At 44.3% G+C, this 25234-nt stretch overlaps 1 protein-coding gene across 3 annotated transcripts in view; it reads left to right on the top strand.

Moving 5' to 3' along the window:
- The window catches only part of GALNT4 (polypeptide N-acetylgalactosaminyltransferase 4), a 492533-nt gene that overhangs the window by 224251 nt on the left and 243048 nt on the right, over positions 1 to 25234 (top strand). For all 3 annotated transcript variants that reach the window (XM_069620611.1, XM_069620612.1, XM_069620613.1), the window contains 3 exons: positions 563 to 993; positions 12602 to 12771; positions 12868 to 13057. In XM_069620611.1, coding sequence (XP_069476712.1) covers positions 614 to 993; positions 12602 to 12771; positions 12868 to 13057 — 740 coding nt within the window. In that variant the 5' untranslated portion in view covers positions 563 to 613. The remainder of the gene's footprint in view (positions 1 to 562; positions 994 to 12601; positions 12772 to 12867; positions 13058 to 25234) is intronic.

Here is a 25234-nt window from a genome sequence, read left to right as displayed (position 1 = left end):
CCCTACTCCAACAGCCATCTCTCTCCCATGTGTTATGAAATATCTTCTTTCTGTTTTGTTAATATATTCCAGTCTTTAACAATTATCAAAGCACCCCTGCATACTTTTCCCGAATGCTGTCATTATGTAATTTTGTAAATTGCTCCAATGCACGGCACCCTACATTAATACAGTAGAGTGAATACAAATCTAAAAATAAAAGCTAATGATGATTACAATGTTGATACAGAGCCCAGTTCAGCCTCTCCGTGCCTTTTGTAATTTTAAACCTACGTTCATCAACAGTGGTGTAACCCCAACCTGGGCTACGTGCCTCCCAGTTTACATGTGAAATACAAGTGTTGAAGCACAGGTCTGCGATGTGTATTCTTCCAGAGCCAGGTTAATAGTTACTTGGCCCTCCAGATGTTTTGGACTGCAACTCCCATCAGCACTAGCCAGCCTAGTCAGTGGATAAGCATCATGGGTCTTAAACATCTGGACGGTCACGATATGAGTAACCACGTCGAAGGGGACATTCCTGAAAGTAATTAATCTATATCTTCTTTTTTGTTCTGTTTAGATAACTTCTCCTTCGTAACAGAAACCGCCTGCCAAGAAGAAGGCGTAAACTATGAGGATCCAGTGGAGACGATGTAGTTGGGTGTCCAAAGGGTGCATGCTGGCCAGCCTGGTTATGCTTACCTACTTCATAGTGGAAATGTCCAATTCTACTTTCCAAGACAACCCTGGGAACACCCTCACCACCAAGAGGAGGTGGGAGAGGCAATTTTCTAATACACAGGAAAAGGATGAAGACCTCGCGCAACCGGTCTATGCAAAGCCGCCGGCGGACAGGAATGCCCTAGGAGAGTGGGGCAAATCTGCCAGTCTACAGCTCAGCGCGGACGAAAAGAAACTGGAGGAGGAAAGTGTAGAGAAATATGCCATTAATATTTTTCTGAGCGACAGGATATCATTGCATCGCCATATTGAGGACAATCGGATGTTTGAGTAAGTGTTGCCTATATGATTTCGTTTTGTTTCCGTTTTTATCTGTGAATCTGTGTGAACATAATGAGTCACAGAAGGTGGGAATACATATTAATTTAGTATAGATTAGCGGAGTTGTTGCTCATATCCCCAGTCTATTTTGGAATGATGGCTTGGGGAAGGACATAGGCGGCAGTAAACGTACCTATCCTCAAATCTGACAGTAAAGAGTCCGGCAAGCAGCATCTTTAAAAGCTGTTGTACTTGTGCAGCTTTCTCTTTCCTACTAAAGAAGTTTCTGATCCTGGATTTTAAAAAAACGGTGCCGCAGTAGTTAAAGATCGATGTTTTTGGAGGCTGTTATGATTAAAACTGGTGGATGGGGACAAACAAGCAAGCATTTATTTTAAATGGTGCATTTTGCTGTGTTTAAACTGCACCCTTTGTATCTAAGAAGATGAAGTCTGAAAGTATACATTTGGCAGCCGTCCTTGGGGGCCAACATATCTTTGAAAATGCACAAGAATCCTGCTGTGAATTAATCCACGCTCTCTGCTGCCATCTTAGGGCTAGGCCGGGTCATTCTAATGGCTCCTGCATATGCTAGTAGAACATGGCTGCATTTTTTCCAGCCATCCTCTTCAGAGACGGTCAGAGCCGCTATGATTGCATTGCAACTGCGCCTGCGTATAAATATCACTGCAATGCAGGAGCAGCAGGAAAAGTCACACCCCACCCCCACCCACCTCTCCTGCGTCCCCAACCGCATCCATCTCAAAGCACCAGGATCTATCCCTGGAGCACTGAAAGGCTCAGTTTGCCTCTGAAAAGCCAGTAGGCATGGGGTTGGGTCGGCATGCCAATGACCCTAAACCATCCCAACCGGAATTTCAGATGCGTCATCATGTTGGTAATCCTTCCTGTCGGCACTCAAAAGTAAAACTGATCAATGAAGGGAGGGCTACCTTGCATGTGAAATAAATGTGAAGTCCCAGTCAAAATATTAACCCTGATAAACTACTGGCCATTGTTCTCATATACTAATTTTCGAAGAATATACAGAAAACAGCTCTTAAATTTTCCCCCTGCCAGGTCTCGGATGTTCTGCAAGTACTGGTGTTTTGGTTCATGTGATTTTGAATTCAAATGCCGTACCTGTAGTTTATTTCCCCGCTAGGATTGCAGGACTACAAGTAAAATAATTGAAAACGGGGACAGCCTAACAGTCAGAAGTGGATAATCGCCGTCACCTAACGTGGTGCGACCTGAGATCACTGGGAACTCTCCTCTGGTTTACATTTAAAGACTTAAAGGCACAATCCAAATCGAGCCTTCTACTGGAGACACCTGCTTTTTAGTTTGTGCTATTACGTGTTGCCTGCGCCACCTACAACCCAAAACTATTGCACAGGAGTACAGATAGGGAGAAATGGCATAGGAGGATGGACAAACTACAGTAAACAAAGTAATGGGTGGAAGGTTTTGAATAAATTTGAACCACTGGCATCACTCTTGGCAACCTTCCACAGCACCGGTTTTTAGCCCGTCTCCACCATTGTAAAAGGGGTCCAGCCATATGCAAATCAGTCAGGTACTGCCACCAATGGTAGGAGCCCAGCTCAAACTTCACGGCCAGGTCCCCTCTGCACGGAAACACAAGCAACCCATGACATGTGTCAGCCTTGTTGGGCATCCTGAGTGAGGTGCAGCTTGGTTCCCTAAGGTACAGCAAGCAAGGGATCCACGTCTGGGCATACCCTTTCTCACTTAGGGAGACAAACTACAACCAAAAAAGTGATGGGTGAAAGGTTTTGAATAAATCTGAACCACTTTATATGTCGAGGGACACACAGCTTGTAGATGGTGTTTGGTTATTTGCCCACCCCTTGACTGCCCATGTTCATATCAATCCCTATTACCATTCCCACCCAGTTTCTGTCCCTCCCCACTCATTGGAACTTGTGGAACTTGCTTTAATCAAGCCTTACGATCAGAATGTGCACTAGTGCCTGCCAGTGTTTTTTTCAAAGCAGTCTTCTGAAAGTTGATGACTTAATTGGAGTTCTAAGCCCGCCACTGGTGTTATAAAAATGTCTCAACCAGGTCTGTCTTAAGCACACTCGATTTATAAGCAGTATGTGTGCCCTTCACTGAAGTCCTGTTATAACAAGAATTGGCAAAGCCAACAGTTTTGGCTTGCTTAGAAGCATTAGGCACTTGTCAGGAACTGCTATTAGATGCCCAGGTACTCATATCATGTTGCACCTGCTACCATCAATGGGCAGTTAATACTATTACGACTGTGCCTGGCAAGTGCCTTTCCCATGCCTACACAAAATCCCAAACTGTTGGCATTGTCAATGCTTGTTTTGTTGTCCATTTGTGCCTTTATGCACGTAGCATGTTGACGATGGTATTAACATTTCCAGTCCCATGAAAAAATGAAGCCAATGGAAATGGACTTTACATGAAGACGTTTTAAGAAAAAGGCTTCACCTGGTTATTCAGTGCAATATTGTTTTTGCAAGTGCTAGCACTTTGACGGTAACCAGGTGCTGTGTGGGTTTAGATAGTCAGAGTCTAATTTGCCCATCGGCTCTGATCACGAAAACATTCCACAATCACTGCTGTGCATGCTTCTGTTGATGGCTAAGGGGTGCTAAAACACAAAACAAAGACACAGTTGGTGTCAGGCTGCCAGCACGACCCCTGCTGTCCATTAGCACCTGTCCCCTTTTGACGGCTCTGAAGATGTGCAGGGGACTTGATGCCCTCACACGTCTCCCTGCTTTGCTGTGCTCTCCCATCCTCAGGGCCGAGCTGTTATTTACGAGTAAAGTTGTGGTGAGTAGGGGAGACTCCCCATCCTTTTGTTATGAGGGGGCTGAGCCACAGGGGACTAGGTTGGTCCAGCTGCTGCCCGGTGTCCTACCTCCCCCACCAAAGGGTGAACCCAGAGGGATTCCCTGCCCTGTCCTCCCCTCAGAGGTGAAGTACTTCCTTACTTCAAGAGGCTTCATCTTGATCTGAAAAGATGATCCATGTTTACAGGCTCCAGCAAGACCCAGAAATGCTACTCTGTAGCAATGGAGAGCATGATTCTTGTAAATGCTTCCTAAATTATACTAACAGTAAACATCCAGCCTGGAGGCAGCAGGTCGCATGAAGCTAAACCTCACAGTTTCACTTTATCCCGCTTGCAGAGCGAAGTAGAGGCGCATCATGGAAGTTTGCAGAACGCTGTGCCTGAAAGAAAAATAAAGAGAGAGCCATGAGACACTTTACCTCCAGAACGAGCATCAGAGCACTTGCGCTTTTCTCCCTGTGAACCCGCTGAGACACTTTACCTCCAGAACGAGCATCAGAGCACTTGCGCTTTGCTCCCTGTGAACCCGCTGAGCACTACGGATGCCTCAGAAGTGCCTATGCCGACACTTGCAAATCCAAAATATCACAGATGTCTTGGTCCTGATTTGAGAGCTCTGCACCAACCGTGGGACAAGTTGAACATCCATTAAGACCTGTCCAATTTACAAAGAACCTTGACTTCAAATGAAGCAAAGGAAACCAATCAGGGCACGTAAAGCAAACTACACAATGGAAACCTCAATCCTGGGCCAGCTTGGGGAACCAGTCACCGGCCCAGTCCTAGAAAAGAAGGTGAAATATATCTATCAGGGGAGGAGGCTGGACGGACACAGTACATGCCTAGGAAGAGTTGTACATTTGTAAACTGCTGTGCGGCAATTCTTCTGGTGCGGATTATGCTAGAGTGCAATCAGAAGAGCTGGAACGGTGTTCAAGAGAGGACCTAGGGGCAGGTCATATCCACAGAGCTTGATACAAGAGAGATGGGTGGAAGGTGAGGTGCTTCCCATAGAAACCTGAGCAGAACCAATGCTGGCAGGAGGACAACCGTTTTTTCTCTGAAACCCTGAATAAGGAAGGAGTATTACCCATTACTGTCAAGAATGTTGTGTTAAATGAGGTCACCGAGAGACCTTGGAGAATCAAGGCTGTGGAGAGACCTGCAAGAGGTTTGAGAGAATCTGAGGTTGTGGGGAGACCAGAGGCAAGCCTAAAAGATTCAAAGGTCATGGATAGACCTGGGAGAAGCCCCAGAGAAATTAGATGTTTTGAAGAGACCTATGAAGGTTGATGTGGGAAATGAACGAGAGGCCATGGGGAGGTCTGCTGGCAGAAGGCAGAACTGCGCGTAACCGCGGTCGGTGTCTGTACTAGAAAGCAAAATGTATGGTTTATAGAATAGGGATGGGCTATAAAAAGAGAGGATATGAAACAATTTTTGGGCCATATTTGGAGAACAATTTTGTTATAGCTTATGGTTAGCATTGATGCTAACAGGCTTATAAAACGTGGTGTTTGAACTTTCTGTTGGCCATCATTTTGAATTTAAGTTGTTAGAATAGGGGATTCCTGGATTGACAACCACTTGTGCAATAGGTTGAAGAATTTTATGTTAAGCCCTCTGATTACCCTGGGGTACAGAAAACACCCAGAGAAACATATTTTGAGCTCTCCCATCCTTGACACTAGTGTAATAGGACTTTCCAGATTATTCTAGAACAACCCTATAGTGTCTATAGGCAGTTATCCAACACAAGACCTTATCTTGTGAATCCTAATAAAAGATTCTTAACTGAAACTTGCGTAATTGCTCGAAATCCCTGCAAAGACTAGTTTGGAGGCAAAATGTCAGCTTTGGAATAATAACCCCATGACTGGCTAGAGGCAAAATATCATCTGTGCAGTCATAACCACACGACAGGCTTGCATGCTTGTGCATGGGTGAGGGACGCAAAGGTTGCATCCCTTTTTTTGTCTACGAGCTACCACAGTTTGTAGCAGCTACTGTCTGCATATCCAGGCATTTCTTCGGAGTGAGGCTTCAGACGACCATTTTATGTTACAAACACACACACACACATACACACCCACACACAAGCCTCTGAGATGCCACCTGAGGCCATTCAGTTTCTACATCAAAATTATTTAATTTGCCACAAAGTTCACCTCTTTACTTATACAATCCCACCAATGCAAGCGGTTAAACCAGGTATAGAGTCATGTAATTTATTGAAAAATGGGTACTCTCCTCCAGATAAACACATTCCCAAATGTCACCGCAAAACAAATAGAATCAGAGTAGCTCTCAAGAACCGGGTACATTCAACCTGCACCCATCTGCACCACAGGTTTGTGCATCTTCCATCTCATTAGCACCCACCCGTCCCTCCTCTTTTGCAGGGCCATGAGCAACAAGGCCACCAAAGTGGCGGAAGGGTGTTGTACAAGACCACTTTTCATTACATTACACTACTTTGCAATTTCAGATCTTGTTTGTTAACGAGAGGAGCAACAACATTGCAAAGGATGCATGCCAGTGGCAGACTTTGTACATATAAAGTCCCTGAATCCTCTTTGTAAGCTGTTGAAGCACATACAAGAGGGGTCCTAGGCAGCACTTAAAGGCATTGGGCAAAAAAAAGATTTATGTACAAGACCAAAACCAGCATGACTTGCTTCAAGAGGGATGTTTGAATGGGTTTAAAAAAAGAAATCATGGTCATCAGCGGAAGCAGTCAAGGTAGGTCCAGCATTTGTGGAGCAAGCAGGCAGGCGTCAGTTCAGCACAAGTTGACTTCAGTGCTGGATATTTTGTTTCTAAGGTAATGTGCCTGGATGTTGTGAACATTGAGGTGTTTTAGCCAAATTAATTTCGATTTGGAACATGAAAATATGTCTTTGCAATGAAAAATGAAGAGTGTGGTAGAGTACGGCATGGTCCAAACTGTGGGTCTCCGCAGATAATCCGAGATTTCTAGAAAGCCACGTAAATACGACAAAACTCTCAAAAATGCCTTGTTCTATAAGGCTTCAATCCAATGAGTGGCTCAACCTCCCGTGGTACCCCAGCGTTTACGGATTCCCTAAATTGCCCCAAAATGTTATTTGTTGTGCTTGGCTAAAAACAAACTTAAGTTTAAACTGGGTGCCCTGAGTTACCAAAGTGTAGAAACATTAGCCAAACCATCTCTTCTCATAGGTAGAGCCAATATCTAATTCCTAAATGCATTTTGGTACATCACGCCGTGAAGTAACCACGGTAGACACATCAGATGATTTCTGAAAGATTTTCCACTGAGAGATCCTGCTCGATTTGTTAGTCTCTCCTATGCTGACGGGAACATCACATAGATTTACAAAGAAGGGCATGTGCCGGCTGTGGCTTGGGCTGTACCTTAATGGTGTGTTGGCAGACTGAAACGTGAGGGTGATGCTTCTTAAAGTGATAGTTGTGACAAAGGAATCCTATCACTATGCCTTGTCCCAGAGCCCTGTTGTCGGCCCAATCATCCTCTAGTCCGTGTTAAGGTTTCACCATTGCGCGTCCATGCTGCTGCCTCTGTCAAGATAAGCTCTCTGTGGGGCATCTCCTGGACAGACTCATTCTTTCTGTGCACTCTTTTCTTCACCCAGTCATTTCAAGGGACCTTGCTTGCAGACCCTGCTACAGGAGCCAGCATAGCGATCAGAACGAATTCAAAACAGTGGAACCTCTGGGGTCTTTTGATTTGCATCCTGTTTTTGGTTTAGATCTTATGTGCCTGCGCTCTGATCCTTCAGTTCTTCTTGCCCTCCACCCAAAATGCAACTTGCATTTCATACAAGGTCTTCTTGGCAATCTTCCTTAGAGGGCCTTTGGTCGTGGAACCTTGGTTGAGATCCTCCATCATTGCCAGACGTGAAGATGTCTTCTCTGCAGCTCCCCTGCTTGGTCTCGGGTAACTTCTCTGTAAACGTGACTTGTATTCTTGTGTAGATAGTGGTTTAGGATTTTTGGGGGCAAGTTACTGTTTCTAATATGCCTCCCTTTGAATGGATTGTGTCCTCCCATGTATTCCTTATCTTTGATATTTCCAATATACAGCTTTGTTGCTTTGGAATCTTTTTTCAGCAGTGGGGGCTGTGCGTTGACTTGATGTCCCTCAGAGGCCTCCGTCTTGATGCCGACGTCACTGAAGGTATATGTAGCTACCCTTGTAAGATTGAGCAATAGCTCAAGGGAATAGATGCTCACCAGACGACTTTTATAAAATCTCTGTAGCATCCCAAACCAAACTCCACACCAGAATTAATCTTTCTTTTTTCCCAGTATATTGTTTATTCAACAGTATACAAAGACAGAAGGAAAATGAGAAAACGGACTAAAAACCTCCAGCACCACCCCACTATCTTGTGAATAAACAACTCGATAACAAGAAAAATATATAAAGATAACAAACCACAGTGAAAGGGGACATCTAGGAGAGCTACTGAAAGTAAACATTGTGGTTTATATATTTGTCAATGTATAACGATGTTATGGGCACTGCTCATGTAACATTTCTAATGAAAACTCTTAATAAAAATAACATTTAAAAAGAAATGTTAAAAAAAATAACAAAGTGTTCAATAATATGCAAGTTCTAACAGTAGCCTCCCAAACTACCCTAAACTGTATTAACACCACATGTGAGGATAGGTCGAAATACAAATGCCCCTTTAGATAGTGTATGGCACAGGATCCCATAAGCTCACCATCCCCTCTAAGGAGAGAGATGTTCCACATAAAAACAGCCAAGGACCCAAACTCTACTGGGAATATGGTTGGGACACCCCTTCAAGCTGTGAATGTAAACAGCCGACTGTAGAAAACTGTTCTGTGACGTCTGTGAATTATCAGAGGAACACATCTCAAAATACTGATTTTCAATACATTTGTTATAGAAGGTCATAATTCTATTAAAGATTTGGAGGCAAAGGATTATGCTAAACTCAACTCTTTACCAAACAATTACTCTCACTTAAACAACCTGACAAATGAACTACAAGATCCATGAACATGCGTGAAATGTGTAGTTTGTGTTACATAGATTCAACAAAGTCGTTCAACAATCCATGTGATCACCAAAGTTCAATCACCTCCCAAAGTCTATAATAAACAGCCCGGTCTTCCTTCCTTCATCCTCTTTCTGAAGCTGGTAGACAACTGAAACATGCGTTCCAACCGGTAAATGTTTGGACTCTCCTCCTCTGACCACCTCCCTCCAGTCGACAATTTGCTGCACCTGGCTACCCAGCCCCAGCGGCTGGCGTCCAACTCTATCACTAGGTCCGGGGAGGATCCAAATATTGCCCTACCAATCCAAGCTTCCATGTGGTGATACTACCACTCTAGTTCCTGTGAGATATGGACCTTCTGTATGACACTCCCTGTCTGATATGCTCTATCTTTAGGCGTTGCAACGCCCGGGAATGAAGGGGTCCTGGTAAAATGGCTTAAATCGAGGATGACAGTCGGCGTACCAGTCAGGATACCCTCCTCAAGGAAATCATCTCCTTTGCCATCATGTTCTTTATCTCTCTTTTGATAGAGTTCACCTTCTCTAAAGGTAAGCTCAGCGTGCCCTGGACCGTTTCCAGAATGAACCCCAGAAATTCCATCGACTGGGATGGGACTAACTCTGATTTCTCCCAGTTTATCAAGAACCCTAGTTGTTGTAACAAGTCCGTCGCCATCTCAAGCTGTCACGAGATCAGCTCCTTGTCCTGGCACATGATGCATATATCGTCCAGGTAAATAATCATTCTGATGCCCAGCTCTCTGAGGTGCCCCACCACTGGCTTCATCAGTTTGGTAAAGCACAAGGGGCTGAGGCCAGTCCGAACAGTAAACTTACAAACTCCCATCTCTTCCCCTTCTAGAGGAACTGTAGTAGCTGCCACTGACTTGGATGAATGGGGACCGTCAGTTAAGGATCCCTGAGATCTATCCGAGCCAGCCAGTACCCCTTCTGGAGTTGTCCCTCAGTAAGTGAATTCCTTCCATCTTGAAGTGTCTGTACACCAAGAATGAATTCAGTGCTTTGAGGTTGATCACTGGCCTGACCTTGCATCTGCCCTTCACTTGAAACATGTTCCTCAAGAATCCTCCCTGGTTTCCGACAGCTGGGCTGATGGCCTTTTTTATTCTCAGCTGTTCTATCTCGCTGTCTAATAGTGCCTCGCCTTCTCTGTTGAGATTGATCGGCCTTGACGGGAACTCTCCTGTACTGGTCCTTGCCAGAATTCTAAGTGAAAACCTCAAACTGTCTGCAGAACCCATGGTTCTGAGGGTAATTCTGACCATCTTTTCATATGCAGTGCTACTCTCCCTCCCACCAGAGGAATCCATGCTTTTATCACACCTGCCAGCGCTCTCCCTTCTCTCAACTGCACTGTTATGCTGCTGTTGTCTGTCGCTTCCTCTCCAGCCTCTGCCCCTGCCTCTTCCTCTGGATGGGGAAAAAGGGGTTGGCTTGCCAGTCTTCTTGCTCTCTCCAGAATGCTCTGTGTCCCGAGGGCCTGTAGTAGAGGTACCAGCAGGCTGAGCGGCCCTTGCCTCTGCCAGCCCTGTTGAAAATCTTCCTCCCAAAGATCTTCTTCAGGGTGGCCTGTGCTTTGTCCAGTGTGGCGTATGTGCTGGCAAACTTTGTCATGTCCTTGATGAATATCTCCCCAAACAGTTTGCCCTTGGCAGCTACCCTGATGGCGCTAGTTCTCCAAACTTAGTCTTATCTTTACGGGAATAGACCATCTCCTCTCTGTTGCAATGGAGCTATTTGCATTTCCCAACAGACCTATTGCCCCTTTGAGCCCTGCCTGAGAGGACCTCCGGATCGATAGCTTCCTTTCTCTGCTTAGCCTCCTCTGCCAGTTGCCATATTTTTGTGATCAGTCCTACCACATCCAGTAGTTTGTCTTGGCATGACCTCCATGAGCGTTCAATGCCTTTTTTGATGTTCTTGCCGTGTTGCCGTAACCTTCCCATGAAGGTCAGCATGCGATCATCAATTTCGGGTGTCTCGGCTACCCCGGCCAGAACTCTGGGACTAGGGCATTCCACCCTCATCTTACTCAGGGGGGCTCTGAGCCTTCATTTTAGGTAGGCCATAATGTTCTCTGGAGGGTCCCACTGATGATCTTGGGTGCACTAGTGCATCCAGGTCAAATTTGTCACCCTGAGGCTTTTCGGCCATAAGTTTGCCCTTCTTCCTCCTGTGCCTTCTGGCGTCACTCAATGAGGAGGTCTCAAACTCTTGTGAACTCCTATTATCTGATTTTTCACTGCTCCTGCAGTCCCCCTCAGAGGTATCATCCGAGCTATCTTTGCCATATGTGGCCCTTAACCTTGCCTGCCTCTTGCCACCTTTGCCCTTATGGGCTGAATCCAGGGGGGGTCAGAGCGCTATGTACCCTGCAGGTCTTTTTTCTTCCCCTTTGCCTCTTTAAGCTTATGTCCTCAATTCTGCCATGCCCTGAGAGAAAGCTACGAGGTCCTCCATAATGCCCGTCTTCGCGCATGGGGCCTCAGCCGGCACTCATGACTCTCTGGCTCTCTGCCTGACTCATTCTGATGCCACTTACATGTGGACCATAAGAGTCCTCCTCAGAGTACTCTCCACCCATGTTAATGCATGTGCCGGGTTCTGAATATCTATGCAGTTTGCCTGGGTTGCCCCCGTCGATCTTGTTTTTATTTGTAGCTATGCAGTTCTGTTCAAGAGTCAACAGTATTACCTGGGACTTTGCTCGTCAAAAAAAGGAGCTGCTCCTCCTCTCTTGAGACTCCTGGATCGTTTCTTGCAGTTTTTGGCAGTTTTCCTTGGCACTGTATCCGTCTGCGCACCTCCTTCTCTTAGCACTCAATTTCACTCTGCCCGCGTTGCACTCTTACCACCAGCAGATGGCGTGCCTGTAAGAATAGGAGTCGCCGCTCCATCTGTAATCACAAAGCATGATCTGCACCCTATAACGCTTTTCCTGTTTGTTAGACCCCACACAGAAGTTTTACTGTGGCGCCCAGACCACTGACGGTCCCGTCGCGCCTGGCGTGAACTTGTGTGTGCCACTGCCTCCTACCAAGCTTCTAAAGCAGGAGCTGCAACCCCTTTGCGTTCCCTGCCTGTGGATAGGCTCCGCCAAGATATGATCACGCTATGCGCTCGCTTCTGTGCTGTGCCTGGTCATACACACACCAAATCCATACAAGTCAAGAAAGGGATATCATAAATGTACTTGTCTCAGCTGCTCGAACCGCAAAGGAAGAGGATGAAGGAAGGAAGACGGGGCTGTTTATTATGGACTTTGGGACGTGATTGGACTTTGGTGATCAAATGGATTGTTGAGCCTATGGAACACAAACTACACATTTCTCACATGTTTATGGATTTTGTAGTTCATTTGTCAGTTTGTTTATTAAGTGAGAGTAATTATTTGGCTGCTTGAGAAGTAGAGTTGAGTTTAGCGTAATCCGAGTCGTGACATAGAATTACCAGCAGGTGCGCTGCAAGGCACTTTTCATACCTATGTCCATGCAAATGGATGCGGTGCCTGTTACAAAACCACATAAAGTATCATAGGAGGCAGTGCGTGATTTAGGAAGACGAGCAAGAAGTTCGCTCAGTAATGCGGTTGTTGATCCCTTTTGTTACTGCCCATTTTTGGCAAATGGATGCGAAGCTTGAGTCTTTAGCACCCCGGATGCCAGGTCTAGAAAATAACTATGTGCTTGTTTCCCATGTAGATGCAAGTCAAAGTCCTTCAATTACAGAAACCTTCCTACAACATCCGTTGTGATCGCGTTCTACAATGAAGCATGGTCAACTCTGCTCAGGACGATACACAGTGTTCTAGAGACTTCTCCCGCCATCCTCTTAAAAGAAATTATACTTGTGGATGACTACAGTGACAAAGGTAACAATCGCTGGAAAGCATTCTGATATTTCTTTCAGTGAAAAATAATTGTATTGGCTCATTTTCCACTAATGCTGCATTTTGTATCCTTTCAAGTGTACTTGAAGTCCCAGCTGGAGGGCTATATCAGTGCTCTGGAAAGAGTTCGGTTGATCAGAACTAACAAACGAGAAGGCTTGGTCCGGGCACGACTGATTGGAGCCACTTTTGCCACTGGTGATGTTCTCACGTTCTTGGACTGCCACTGCGAGTGCATTTCTGGTTGGCTGGAACCACTGCTGGAGAGGTAAAGTACGGTTACCTTTACTCATTCTGCAAGTAGTAGAGTATGTACATGTTGTAAACATAACCACCCAATAATTTCTGGCTGGTGCGTTCTTGTGGTGCGTCTTGTGGAAACTGCCAAAAACTGCAAGAAAACATTCAGGAGGCCCCATAGAGGAGGAAGAAAAAAGACCTGCAGGCAACTTACCGCCCAGACCCCCCTGGGTCCGCCCCATAAGAGCAAAGGTGGCAAGAGGAAGGCATGGTTAAGGGCCAGATACGGCAAAGATAGCTCAGAGGATACCTCTGAGGGGGACTGCAGGGGATAGAGCATTACACGGGTAACTAGAATCATAACTTAATAACAGTGAGTGGGCGAATTGGTAATATCTCTGCATACTGTACAACCTCGTGCTGAGCACATCAGAAACGGAATATTTCTGTAAAATTCAAAGCAGAATGAGTCTGTTTTAAGAGCCGGTAAAGTGGAATCAAAGACAGGACAAAACCTGTTACTCTGGAGTAGAGGAATGCAACCAGCACCTCTCCAGATGTTTTGGCTTGCAACTCCCAAAAGCCCTAGCCAGTATCGTCATTGGTGAGGGATCATGGAAGTCCTAGGCCAAAACATCTGAGGCCTTATTTAAGAAAAGCTGAGCGGTGGTGCAGAGCGTGCATGCGTTGTTTGTGCGTGCACGTTGCAGGTATTTTGGAAGGGCGACGCAGAGCGCTAAAGGCAGGCACTTCTTATGTGTCGGCATGATGTTTCCCCAATTAAAGCGCACCACAAGGAGCGTTGCATGATATTTAAAAAAATAACATTGATGCACGCTTACGCTGTCGTTTAGATGGCGCAAAAACAAAAACACACTGTAAAACACATCAAGAACATTAAAAAGAAAAAAACTATAGTTCCTTGTGTGAAAAAACAAAAAGAGAAATCTGCGGTTGCTGACTGCGCAGGGGACTTATGCATAACATTTAATAACAAAGTGACACATTTAAAAAACACATTTTTAGAACAGACCAAGTCCAATTCAGTACACTCATTTAATTTTTTATTAAACATTTCCCTTTATTGAAGGAAAACAGATGCCATGCGTTAGCTGTCAATAAGCTGTTACGCTTTATCCTGCATCAGCAAACTGTTTCCTTTAATCCTCCATTTTCCCACCAGGGTACTGCGCCTCATTACACTGCAAATGATCCTGTCTGCACTGCACTTTCCGTCAGGTCTTGTCCTTAAAAAAAATACCGGGCATTTTAGGGCCTCTACGCAGGCGCAGCGCAGACTAAAATAGAACGCGCTCAGCTTGATTTGACTAACTGGTGCTACTGGAGAGCAACAGGTTGCGTACCCATGGTCTAGAAAAATGTGGTTCTGTTTTTGGGAGTCCATGGTTGAACATCTTGAATTCCTTTAGAAGTGAGAGAAGGTGAACTAGATCTTTCCACTGATGATGCTTGCTAACGAGGAACCTTCTTTCAAGAGGGGAGTGTGGCTGGACCGTACAACATCCGCTTGAAAACTTCTGTGCAGTTATCAAGGTCTAGAAGGTACATAAGCAATGAGACACATGGCTGCCCTTAGAAATAGATGTATTTTATGAAACCGGAAATGGTCATTTTATCTGGTGGATTGGTAATGAACATCATCAGGTAGTTTGAGTCCTTGTATGTTGCAATGTGGAAATCGCTGTGCGTGCCAAAAGGAAATATGTGTTTGACAGCTATATTGCCAGGTTCGTGTCCGTAAAGCACGAACAGTCAACTTAATTTTTTGTTTTGGTTAGCGCATCATATCTCATCCAGATTGAGGAATGTTTCCTGTTTTGTTGAAGTATGTCCTCTGGCACAAACAGAACTGGTGAGATAACTTCGATATCGAAGTCAAGACTAATGGGCGCTGAAGTGTCCCTTGTCCTTGTGAAAGAAATATCTAGCATAAGGTGCAGGCCGAGGCTCGCTGACTGTTCAGACTCACATGATGGCTACTAAGAGGTTGTCTTCGAGTTCAGAAATGTCAAGTTAAACAATTGAAACCCACGATAATATGGCCATAATACTATTTGCGTGGTTTCATCGACAGTAATAACTTTGTGGTAATTCACTACAAAGTACTTACTTCAAATTTCTTCAACAAATATCGGTATTTCTGGGGTAAAGAGCAAAAAGGGTGTTGGGTGGGGTTTAGTATAGGGGAAGTAATGAAGGGGAAGGGAGGGCATTGGGGAGAACTCCCCCAAATAAATAAAATACTTCTAAGAAGGATTTCGAAGTAATGACTTTGTAGTAAATGAACACAAAGTAATTGCCGTCAGCGAAATGACATGGTACCGGCCAGACAGTTCCTTCTTAGTGCCATGTTCTCGATACTATATTATCGTTAGTAAAGCAGACAAACAAAAAAATTGTCACATGGGACCTTAACTTATGTGTGAATGGCCATTGAAATCCAGCCCGGCCCCCATTGTCTTATTGCCAATATTTAAAGATCTAGATTTTATTCAAGATGTTGCAGCACCCTGTGCTTGGCCTACAGTTTTCCTCTTGCACATGTTCATAGTCACCCATTATGCACACCATTATGCCAGTTTCTTTGCTCTAGTCATGTAAGGTTGTCCAACTCCAGGCCTTGAGGGACAGAATCCTGACAGGTTTTCAAGATATCCCTTAGTGATATTCATGAGAATACATTTGCACACATTAGAATCAGTGTATGCACATTTATCTTCTGAATATTAATGAGGGGTAACATGAAAATACATCATATTTTCTCAAGGCCTGGAGTTGGGCAGCCCTGCTCTAGTGCATCCCATCCAAGTTGCTGCATGACATGTCGTCACAGTCTCGGCTCAGAACTTTGGTAATGCACTAGGAGTCACTTGTAGCAATGCTGAAGCAAACACTCTTCCTAAGACCCATTCTCAAGACCAGGGCGAGTTTGAATCACAGTATAAGAAAATGTTGGCAGGGATAATTGATGCTCTTCCTGCTAAAATAAATAAAGCCATTACATGGTACTCACATGATAAAAAAAGGTTATTGCTACAAATGATTTTGTGAGATTTGCAAAAGTTTGATTTCAATAAAGGTGATGTAACTATATCTAAAAAGGCATACTAACAAAATATTTAAGAAAAAATATATAAGAAATACTGTGAGAAACTTGAAGGTGCCTCCCTGACTAGTACCCAGGTATCTGTCATCCAGGTGGCTAGGACACAGCCATTGCTATTGGATACAGTGCCTGGGGTGGACCAGTGAGGGAGGATCACATGGACGGGGGGTTCTCGGGGAGTGGAAGTGGGACACTGATGGATGAGATGCGGTATCCCCCTTCTTCCAACACCTTTTCCCCATCCAATCACGTAGGAGACTCGAAAACACAACCTCACCCTCTTTTCCGACAAAAACTTTTGCATACCACGAAAGACAAGGGACTAACACCAGAGCCTTTTACCTGACATGTCCCAATGTAAGGTTTAGGCAAAGTCAGGCAATTGACAACAATCACACACACCTGATGGCCGTTTCCCTTCCCCACAGGGCTAAAAGGTGGCGCACAAGAGCGCAAAACAAGCAAAGCAGACCACACGACGAGACCGCTATCCCAGTACGGCAATTCAAGAGGAAGAAAAAGGCAGCGTAAGCTGAAGGGGAGACAAGGAGAGAAGCGACATTGCCCTTTCCGACCCAGACCCGCAAAGCCTCCCTGAAAGAAATCATAACACCACAAACAATAGCTAACATGTGCTGCAGCAGATGTTAACGGTACACGGAGCCCTCCTACGCTGATAACCAGACGAGGGAGAGACGCCTGCTACCGTGGTACTGTCCTTGACTCTAGCGACAAGAAAAGCAAAGCAGTTCATCACAGCCGGTGAGTTGAGGGGAGAACCGATAAGAAACCGAACTGAAAGAACAAACAACTCTTGATATCTTGGGGGGGAAAACCAGCAACACAGGCACCACATGGGTGCTTACTCAATAGACTCTGGTTGATCTCCCCTTCAGGGTGAAACAACCGATACAGGAGGCCTTGGAAAAACAGCAAGGCAAAGGTCAAAGTGGTCATACCGGGGTCTTGCGAAATCCCCTGTACAGTCGAAAGTCTTTGACCGATACGTCAATGGAAATCTGAGGGAAATAAATCCTGCTCAGTTAGAAAGGAGAAGGAACTGTGTGGTTGGCAAGAGTGAACCCGATAGAGGGACCCCGATAGAAAGAGGTGAAGCTTGATACCTTAAAGAACATTGTGATGACACGAATGAACTCACGGAGAGCTGTCCAGAGTACAATGTTTAAAAAGACACTAAGGCTTGTGAATACAACAGACGAAAGTGTTTTGTGAAAAGCCATAGTGAACCCGACAGAGGGAGGCAAACAGGATCTGAGCCCGAAAGATGGAGATGCAAAGTTGAAGAGCCATAGTGAACCCAACGGAGGGAAGCAAGCATTCAAGAGGGGTCTGAGCCCACAAGAGGGGGACCCAGGTGTGAACAAACATCATCCAAAGTGTAACCAGAAAGGAACTTTTTTGTTTCGTTATTTTGGTATACATCCTGTCCTCGAAGCAAGAGACTTTTTTTTATGAAAAAAGAGACTTAACCATCAAATGTATTGATAGATGAGAACGGAACTGTCGTCTCATGCTTTGAAGGCTCGAGAGTGTGCTATGCTCAGGAGTCCCACCTTGTTCCATGCTCAAAACGTGGGGAAGGTAGACCTCGGCTACAACATCCTGACATATCATTTATGAACACTTCTTTCTTTTTTTTGTGAACATTATCCCACCCCCTTTTTGTATCTAATTGTAAGGTCTGGCAATATTTTTTTTGTATAGGCCCTTTTATTTGTCACAACGCCACTAGGACTGCCTTCTTTTTCATTTGATGGTCGTAGCTTGCTCCCATCTTAGATTTAGGTTTAAATTATGCATTTTCCCAACCTGCATCTACAGTTAATAAACACCCTTGAACTGTGATCACTTGTCTCTGTCCTCACTGTTGCTACTATGAGTTCCTTACAGTGTCCACATCTAATTCCTCAAAGCAAAAAGTTCAGATGTCCGTTGTTTAGACAAACCTCGATTGTGATTGAAATGGTTCCAGAAACTCAATAATGGCATGAATACTGAAAAGGCTTTTCAACAGAAAAATATTGATGGTTGTAAAACGTTACAGTAGTCACATTTTAACATAATCCTAGATTAGGATTGTTTGAAATGTATTGACTACCATTATATTATTATAACTAACTAAAAAATTCCAGAAAAAACACCAATATTGAACATTTAATTTTGTGAGAGCTTGGAAACATAGATTTAATAAGCCAACACGCAATATTCCATCAATGCTTTGATATACCATAGAACGACGTAATACCAACAGTTGCAGGTGCTCATAAGCATCAGGGTGCATAAAGTGCAGTGTTAAGTACTGTCACTATTAACAGATAAAATGATACTTGAAATTGATACAGGGCATAATCATCATCGATGTAACACCCCCCCCCCCAGTTCCTTACCCCACCCCATGTATACATTTAATTAAATTAAATTAGACCACATTTCGACCAGAAAACAATCCAAAAGATTTGGTCAAAGTAAAAGGTCAAATGTTTTTGGACCAGGTATGCTAATACGTTGCAGTAGGTCTGTAGATATATAGAGTGGATGGAACTATTGACACTACTTTGTGTAAACATCTAGTTAGCTTTGTGTAGTCCTCATGTATGAGGAATGAAAGTCAGAGTCTAAGCAGAGTGGATTACATTGCACACAGAAATGTTAGCGAACTTGGTGGAATATTTTAGTGCGGCCCTCTCACTTTCATGGCAGCTGGTATTAAGCAACAGGGTGATAAGATAGAATGTGAAGGTATGGGGTCAGTTCATGGAGTGAGCACCAATTGCACAGATGAATGCAAAAAAGCAGGTCACAGCCATCAAAAGCATTTGGCTGTGTGATCATGTACATTTTCAAAAGTGTTCACTTGCCATTATGATGCATCTTCCCCAACAACATAAAATATAGCTGACACTATGAGACTTAGAAACACTAACCTAAACTTTACTGTAAAGCATGGAGACAATGCAGTGTTTTACAGTAGTAAAACTGTAATTATGCATTATGTTACAGCTTACATTTTTAGGAAAGGAATTGCATGATTGTCTTTTTTAAAACTAATAGTTAACACATAATGGTCTTTATCAGACAGGATATAGTTAGCTTAATAAAAGTGACATCGCGATTACTTCTGATTTGCAAATATTTGAAAAAGGAACTCTTGCCCACACAGGCATTGGAGAAAATGGTTACTGTTGCACTCACTCTACATTAGCCCCTTTCAACTTGCAGTGAAAAGACTGTGGAGAGAGCCCTGAGGCAAGTTAATGCTATGCTTTCATTGTACAGGGTAAATTAAATAACTAGCGTTGCTACACAAGTGTGAATTTAATTAGCAAATGTACAGAATTGCAGAGCAAATTGCTATACAACACTGCTTATTTTATGCCTTTATACATGTGATAAAAAGCCACTGGCATTATTGAATGTCGGTGATTTCACTTTTGAGTGTATACATTCACTTTGTAGTGCGCTGCTTTGTATGCATCCGTTGCCATTACTGTTTTCATATCCTCGTTCCAACGTGGTGGCCAGTGATGCCGAACTGGCTGAGTCCAGATGCCTTCATACGATTCCGGATTCACGTGATGAATCAGCTAGTGCCACCAGTCAGCCGATCAGCTTTGTTCCTGCCAAAAGGCTTTTCAAGGTCGCTGGAAAGGCAAATTGTAGGTTCCCCATTTTTGAATAAATGGTTTCCTGATTGCCTGCAATTTTACGTTTATTGCAGAGATTTTGCTCTATATTCTCTCAGTTTACATTTCTGAATTGACGGGTTCCAGATTCCATTGTAGTTAGCCATACAGATAACTGTGTCATGCGTTTTCTTCAGATTGCATGAGGAATTGCATTTGTAATGCTGCACTAAATGCAGTTTTGTTTTCAGGCTTGATAGGGATGCTTTTTATAAGCTTTGAATTCTGATACAGTTTTCCACCACTTCAATTGTTGTGGTCTGTCATACAAAGGCATCATTTATATCATGCTTTATAGCCTATTTGAGTTTTCAGTGGAGTTTACATGTGCTTCTCATTGCTGTTTTTCTTTGATTTTGAATCTAAGATATAGATCCATTGAGTTTATCAAAAAAGGATGGGCTACTAACCCATCGAGCTCAGTACCTTAATTTGTGTTCAGTTCAATTCTTTTAAGCAATTATTAATGATTTAGAAAAGGTGAGTGATCATCATGCATGGGTCAAATATGAATGACACCAGCCCTAGGTCATAGAATTGTAGTATTCAAAAGATTATAGACCAAATGTGCTACACCCTAATTCTTTGAAAGAACAATTGGGCAATGCTCTTATTCTTTGCTAGTATTTTGGCACACAATTAAACAAAGAAGCAGTGCACAGCATTCTCTTGGTGCATATTTTTTTGTACTGGTTTGCCGCCAACACAAACCTAGATAGAGATCAGTGTTGGCCCTGACACACTGTTCAAAGATATAAAAAGAAAGCCGTTCACCCCCTTTTAGAGATTGAGCCAATCTGGAGCTGCCGATAGCATCTCTTAGACGTTCTTGAGCAAATCTTTGCAAGTAGTGTTTACACACGAGCATCTCACATGCTGCTGCTTAGTGGTTCTAAAAAAGTGCACTCATCCAGATGAATGCTTGTACCACTATCCCTCCTCAAAGACATACCTCGTTGCAGTGATTTTCACTATGATTATTTGTTCGTTTCATTAATTGAATCCCTCTTTGTTAAAGAATTAGACAGAATCGTGTTTTTTCTGTTTTTCTTTGTCTTCCTACAGCTGTGATACACTTATATATTTGTGGCTGGGGTCCTTTACCAGTCACCCCAATTATCAGCAAAGAACACTTGTGCCTAACAAAGACTCCACGCCACAAGAACGTAAGACTCAGCCATGGGGCGGCAAAGTTACTGTCTTTTATTTAGCAAACACTATGACGGGGATCACACCAGAAAAACAAGTATCCTCCGGAGCTCTCATCTTCTAAGCATGCGTCACCTGATTTTATTCTGATGTGACTCAATAAATCCAGGTTCCATCCCAGAAAACTATCTCACATTTACATTGGTTATTTTGGGTAGGATACATGTAGTAGATGTATGGGTTAGTTCTACAATTTGATAGCCATGTCTATTGGCCCCTCCTATACCCACCTCTACTAGTATTGATCTACAATGTTGCAGGGTCACAGAGAGACCATTGGCCCTTGCAACAAATTATATCCCCACGTGAAAGGTGAATCTGGATTGGTCAGAATGTGTCCTCCCTTCCCTGGCATCCTGGACAGTTACCAGACTGAGTGTACCTTTTCCAAGGTAATGGGATTGGACATGGAGGTGCAAAATGTTCCCTAATGTTACCATCTCTGATCACCTAAGCCAGCGAGAGTGCATTCAGTTAGCATCTTATGGGCAACACTTGTAGCTTTTTTTCCGTTCTGGTTCGATGGGAACAGTCCTCTTCATCTACCTTGGTTGAATGGGCATTATCCTGTTCAGCTGGGTCATGTGTGTGGAGATCATGAAATGAAGCTCTCCTGCTAGTAATTTTGAGGATTTTAGCTTGATTTTCTGCAGTTTCTGCTTGCCTCTGGATGCGACAATCATGTCAGCTTTTCCATGTACTGAAAGCCTATCTCTCCTTTCCCATCCATTCATAGACCTATAGCTTCCATATGATTCCTTTTGGCTTCTCCATGTTAGTAGCAGTCAAGCATGTGCAAGCTAAATATATGAATACTTTGCATCTTGGGGTTTCCGCTTCAGCGAACGCTATGAATATAAAGAGATATGTATGTGTGTCCAGCCTCTACCTACATGGGTCATAAGCATGTGCTTCGTGCCTATATGCAATAAACTAGTGCATGTACATGTAACTTCCTGAATGGATGAATATGTACTTCATGTATAATGCGGCTATGTCATGATTGATGTCAGTTATGACGTCATTGGTTTCTGGCTTTGCAGTCAGTTGACTTGCTCGATCAATGTCATTTCCATGTCGTCCACGTCATCGATTGGGTATGGTCTAAACGGCTGTCTGATCGAATAATGCTTCTCAAACCTGCGATACATTGATGATTGCGTGATGGGCCTGCATTTGTGTTGAGAGTGGTGTGCGGGGCATGAGGGTCAGATTTGGCCCCCCATCTACACACTATAATAGTTTTTGCCTGCTTTTCTGTAGGCCCTGGATTGCCAGATTAGATAGGAATGACAGGCTGAGTCTGTAGTGCCGTTAGACTGAACTAAGACTATCACATGAGAAAACAACATCGACAGTTTTCCCTTCACCCAGCAGATGGGGGTCATTCTGAGACTAGCAACAGTTATATAAACAAAGACAATCAGCTACACTACTCTTTCTAGTGGGCCAGTGTACCACTGTGAACATTTTGCCTCATCTGCTGTGCTGCAGTTATCTCAGCTTTCAGGGTCTACTTTCCAGACATGAGAATTTACATGAGTCAAGCTGTAGTTTCCAGTGGGAACAGTCTACTTAAGTCCTGTAGGTAGTAGTACCTGAATCTGTTTGCATATGAGAAAACGCTCTTGTTATGTTTTGGATTTTTGTGAGGCCTCCTCTGTGTATTTGTCATGCGATGAGGTAGTAGTAGCTTGACAAATACCCTCTTTGGTTCCCTCCTCCTTCTCCTCACCTGCACTCGGTTCTTCTGAGGAACTGTCTGTGTCTATGGCTCTCCTTTCTCTCCAAAGGTCCAGTCCTTTCCTGTTGAGTTTGGGACGAGCTCCACTGGAAGCCACCCTGCCCGCTGTCAAACAGCAAGGCAGAAGGGACCCTCCGGGAGTCCGCCCCCAATACCAGGGAAAAGCGTGGCTGAAAAACCCTGGTGTGCTTGGATGTTGTAGCACTACGAATATTGAGGCTGAAGGCTTTCCGTTGATGTAGAAGAGAGGACTTCAATTCCCAGAAGACACTGTTGGAGACCGTAGCCGAGGAACGAGGAAGAGGTCTGCATATGGCTGCGATGGGAAGGAGCATACAATCGTAGATGTATGTACAACAAGTTAGTAAAGAGCATTAAAGTGGTAGACGGATCAAGGACGACAAAGTGGGAGGAACTGAGGAGTAGAGGAATCACCAAGAGAGAACAAAGGCTCAAGCGGGAAAATACAAGGGGAGTCAGGGAGGAGCACTAGCGTACTAAACCTGGCGAGGAAAGCAAGGTTGCAACGCAACGATTACCGCGAGTGACGCCTATATATATGCGTCATGACGTTAATGCGTCATGACGGTAACGTGCAGTACGTGGGAAACTAGACCGCTGGTGGAGGAACGGAATCAGCCCTTCCATCGGCTCCATAGCTTCCATGGAGCGCGCGTCATGACAGTATAACCCCTTCGCCAAGGCCTTCCTCCAGGCTTGCCCGGATGGTGTCTGTGGAATATGCGTAGGAGTCTGGAGGCATGTAGATTTTTGGCTGGTTCCCAAGATCTTTCTGTCCAAGGGTATCCTTTCCACAGTACGAGGTATTGTAGGACTCCGTGTTTGTAACGTGAGTCTAAGATGCGTGAAACCTCATACTCTTTGGTGTCATTATCCACACTGGGTATCCTTCTTCTAGAGGTTCTCAGAAAAGGATCAGGTATATATTCCCTAAGAAGCGAGGTATGGAACACTGGATGTATTCTTCGAAGAGAGTGCGGGAGGTTTAGCCGAAAGGCCACAGGATTGATCCGTTGATTTATGGAAAACGGTCCAATATATCTTGGAGTGAATTTACCTGAGTGGACTCTCCGGGGAAGGTATTTAGTGGATAACCATACCTTGCTTCCTTTCTTCCAATCAGGATTAGGTCTTCTGTTTCTGTCAGCCCATCTCTTGTAAGTCTGACGACTGGCTAACAGGGTTTCTTGAGCAGACCTATGAGTTTGTTTCAGAGTGTCCAGTAGTAGGTCTATAGTAGGGACATTAGTGGGTTGAATAGCAGGAAATGGGATGTGTTTGGGTTCGTACCCATATGTACATTTGAAAGGACTCATTCCTATTGCAGTATGCTTGGTGTTGTTATACGAGAATTCTGCAACCGATAAGAGATGATACCAGTTATCCTGAGTCTGGTTGCAGTAACATCTTAGGTACTGTTCAAGTGTCGCGTTGAGGCGTTCGGTCTGTCCGTTTGTTTCTGGGTGAAAGCCAGAAGACAACGCTCTCTGAATCTGCAACTGTTTACACAAGGTTATCCAGAACCTGGAGGTGAACTGGGTTCCTCGATCGGACACAATTGAGGAAGGCAGACCATGGAGACGGACTACCTCCTTTAAGAACACGTCAGCTGTGGTAGTGGCAGAAGGAGTGCCTTTAAGAGGAATGAAATGAGCCAGCTTACTGAAGGAGTCGACCACTACCATGATGGCAGAACATCCTCCCGATCTGGGTAACTCAACGATAAAATCCATAGATATGTTGCCAAGGTCCAGCAGGTGGTTCCTCTTGTTGTAGCAGCCCCAATGGTTTAGCCGAACTGTGTTTGCTTTGAGCACAAACTGGACAGGAAGAGACGTACTCCACAACATCCTTATTCATCTTTGGCCACCAGAAATTCCTCTTCAATAGTTCTAGTGTAGCAGTACGGCCCTTGTGACCAGCCATGGGAAGATCATGGCACCACGAAAGAGCTTGGTTCTGGAGTTCTTGGGTGGGTAGGTAAAGCAAGTCATTTTTAAACAGGTATTTTCCTTTGTAGGATAGAGAGGGGTCTCTTGGAAGAGAGGTGGTTTTTTGGGCTTGCAGAACCTGTTGAAAATAATTATCTACTGTTCCTATGAATCTCTTCCCATTGAGCAGCCATTCCTGTTCGGGGTAATTCCCTGAACCTTCTTGATGGCTGCGGGAGAGTGCATCAGCTAAGTGATTGTCTTTACCCGGTAGGTATGTGAGTATGAAATCAAATTGGGAGAAGTAGTAAGCCCAACGAGCATGACGTGAGTTCTTGCATTCCATCTGTTGGAGGATACTTAGGTTCTTGTGGTCTGTTCATACCTGAAACGGGTATTTCGCTCCTTGCAACAAATGGCGCCATTCCTCACAAGCCTGTTTAATTGCTAACAGTTCCTTTTCGATCAC

The sequence above is a fragment of the Ambystoma mexicanum genome, chromosome 5q, assembly GCF_040938575.1.
Source record: "Ambystoma mexicanum isolate Mex_15411 chromosome 5q, UKY_AmexF1_1, whole genome shotgun sequence".
Lineage (NCBI taxonomy): Eukaryota > Metazoa > Chordata > Amphibia > Caudata > Ambystomatidae > Ambystoma > Ambystoma mexicanum.
Note: the sequence above shows the minus strand (reverse complement) of the source record. Positions and strands in the feature narration are given on the sequence as shown.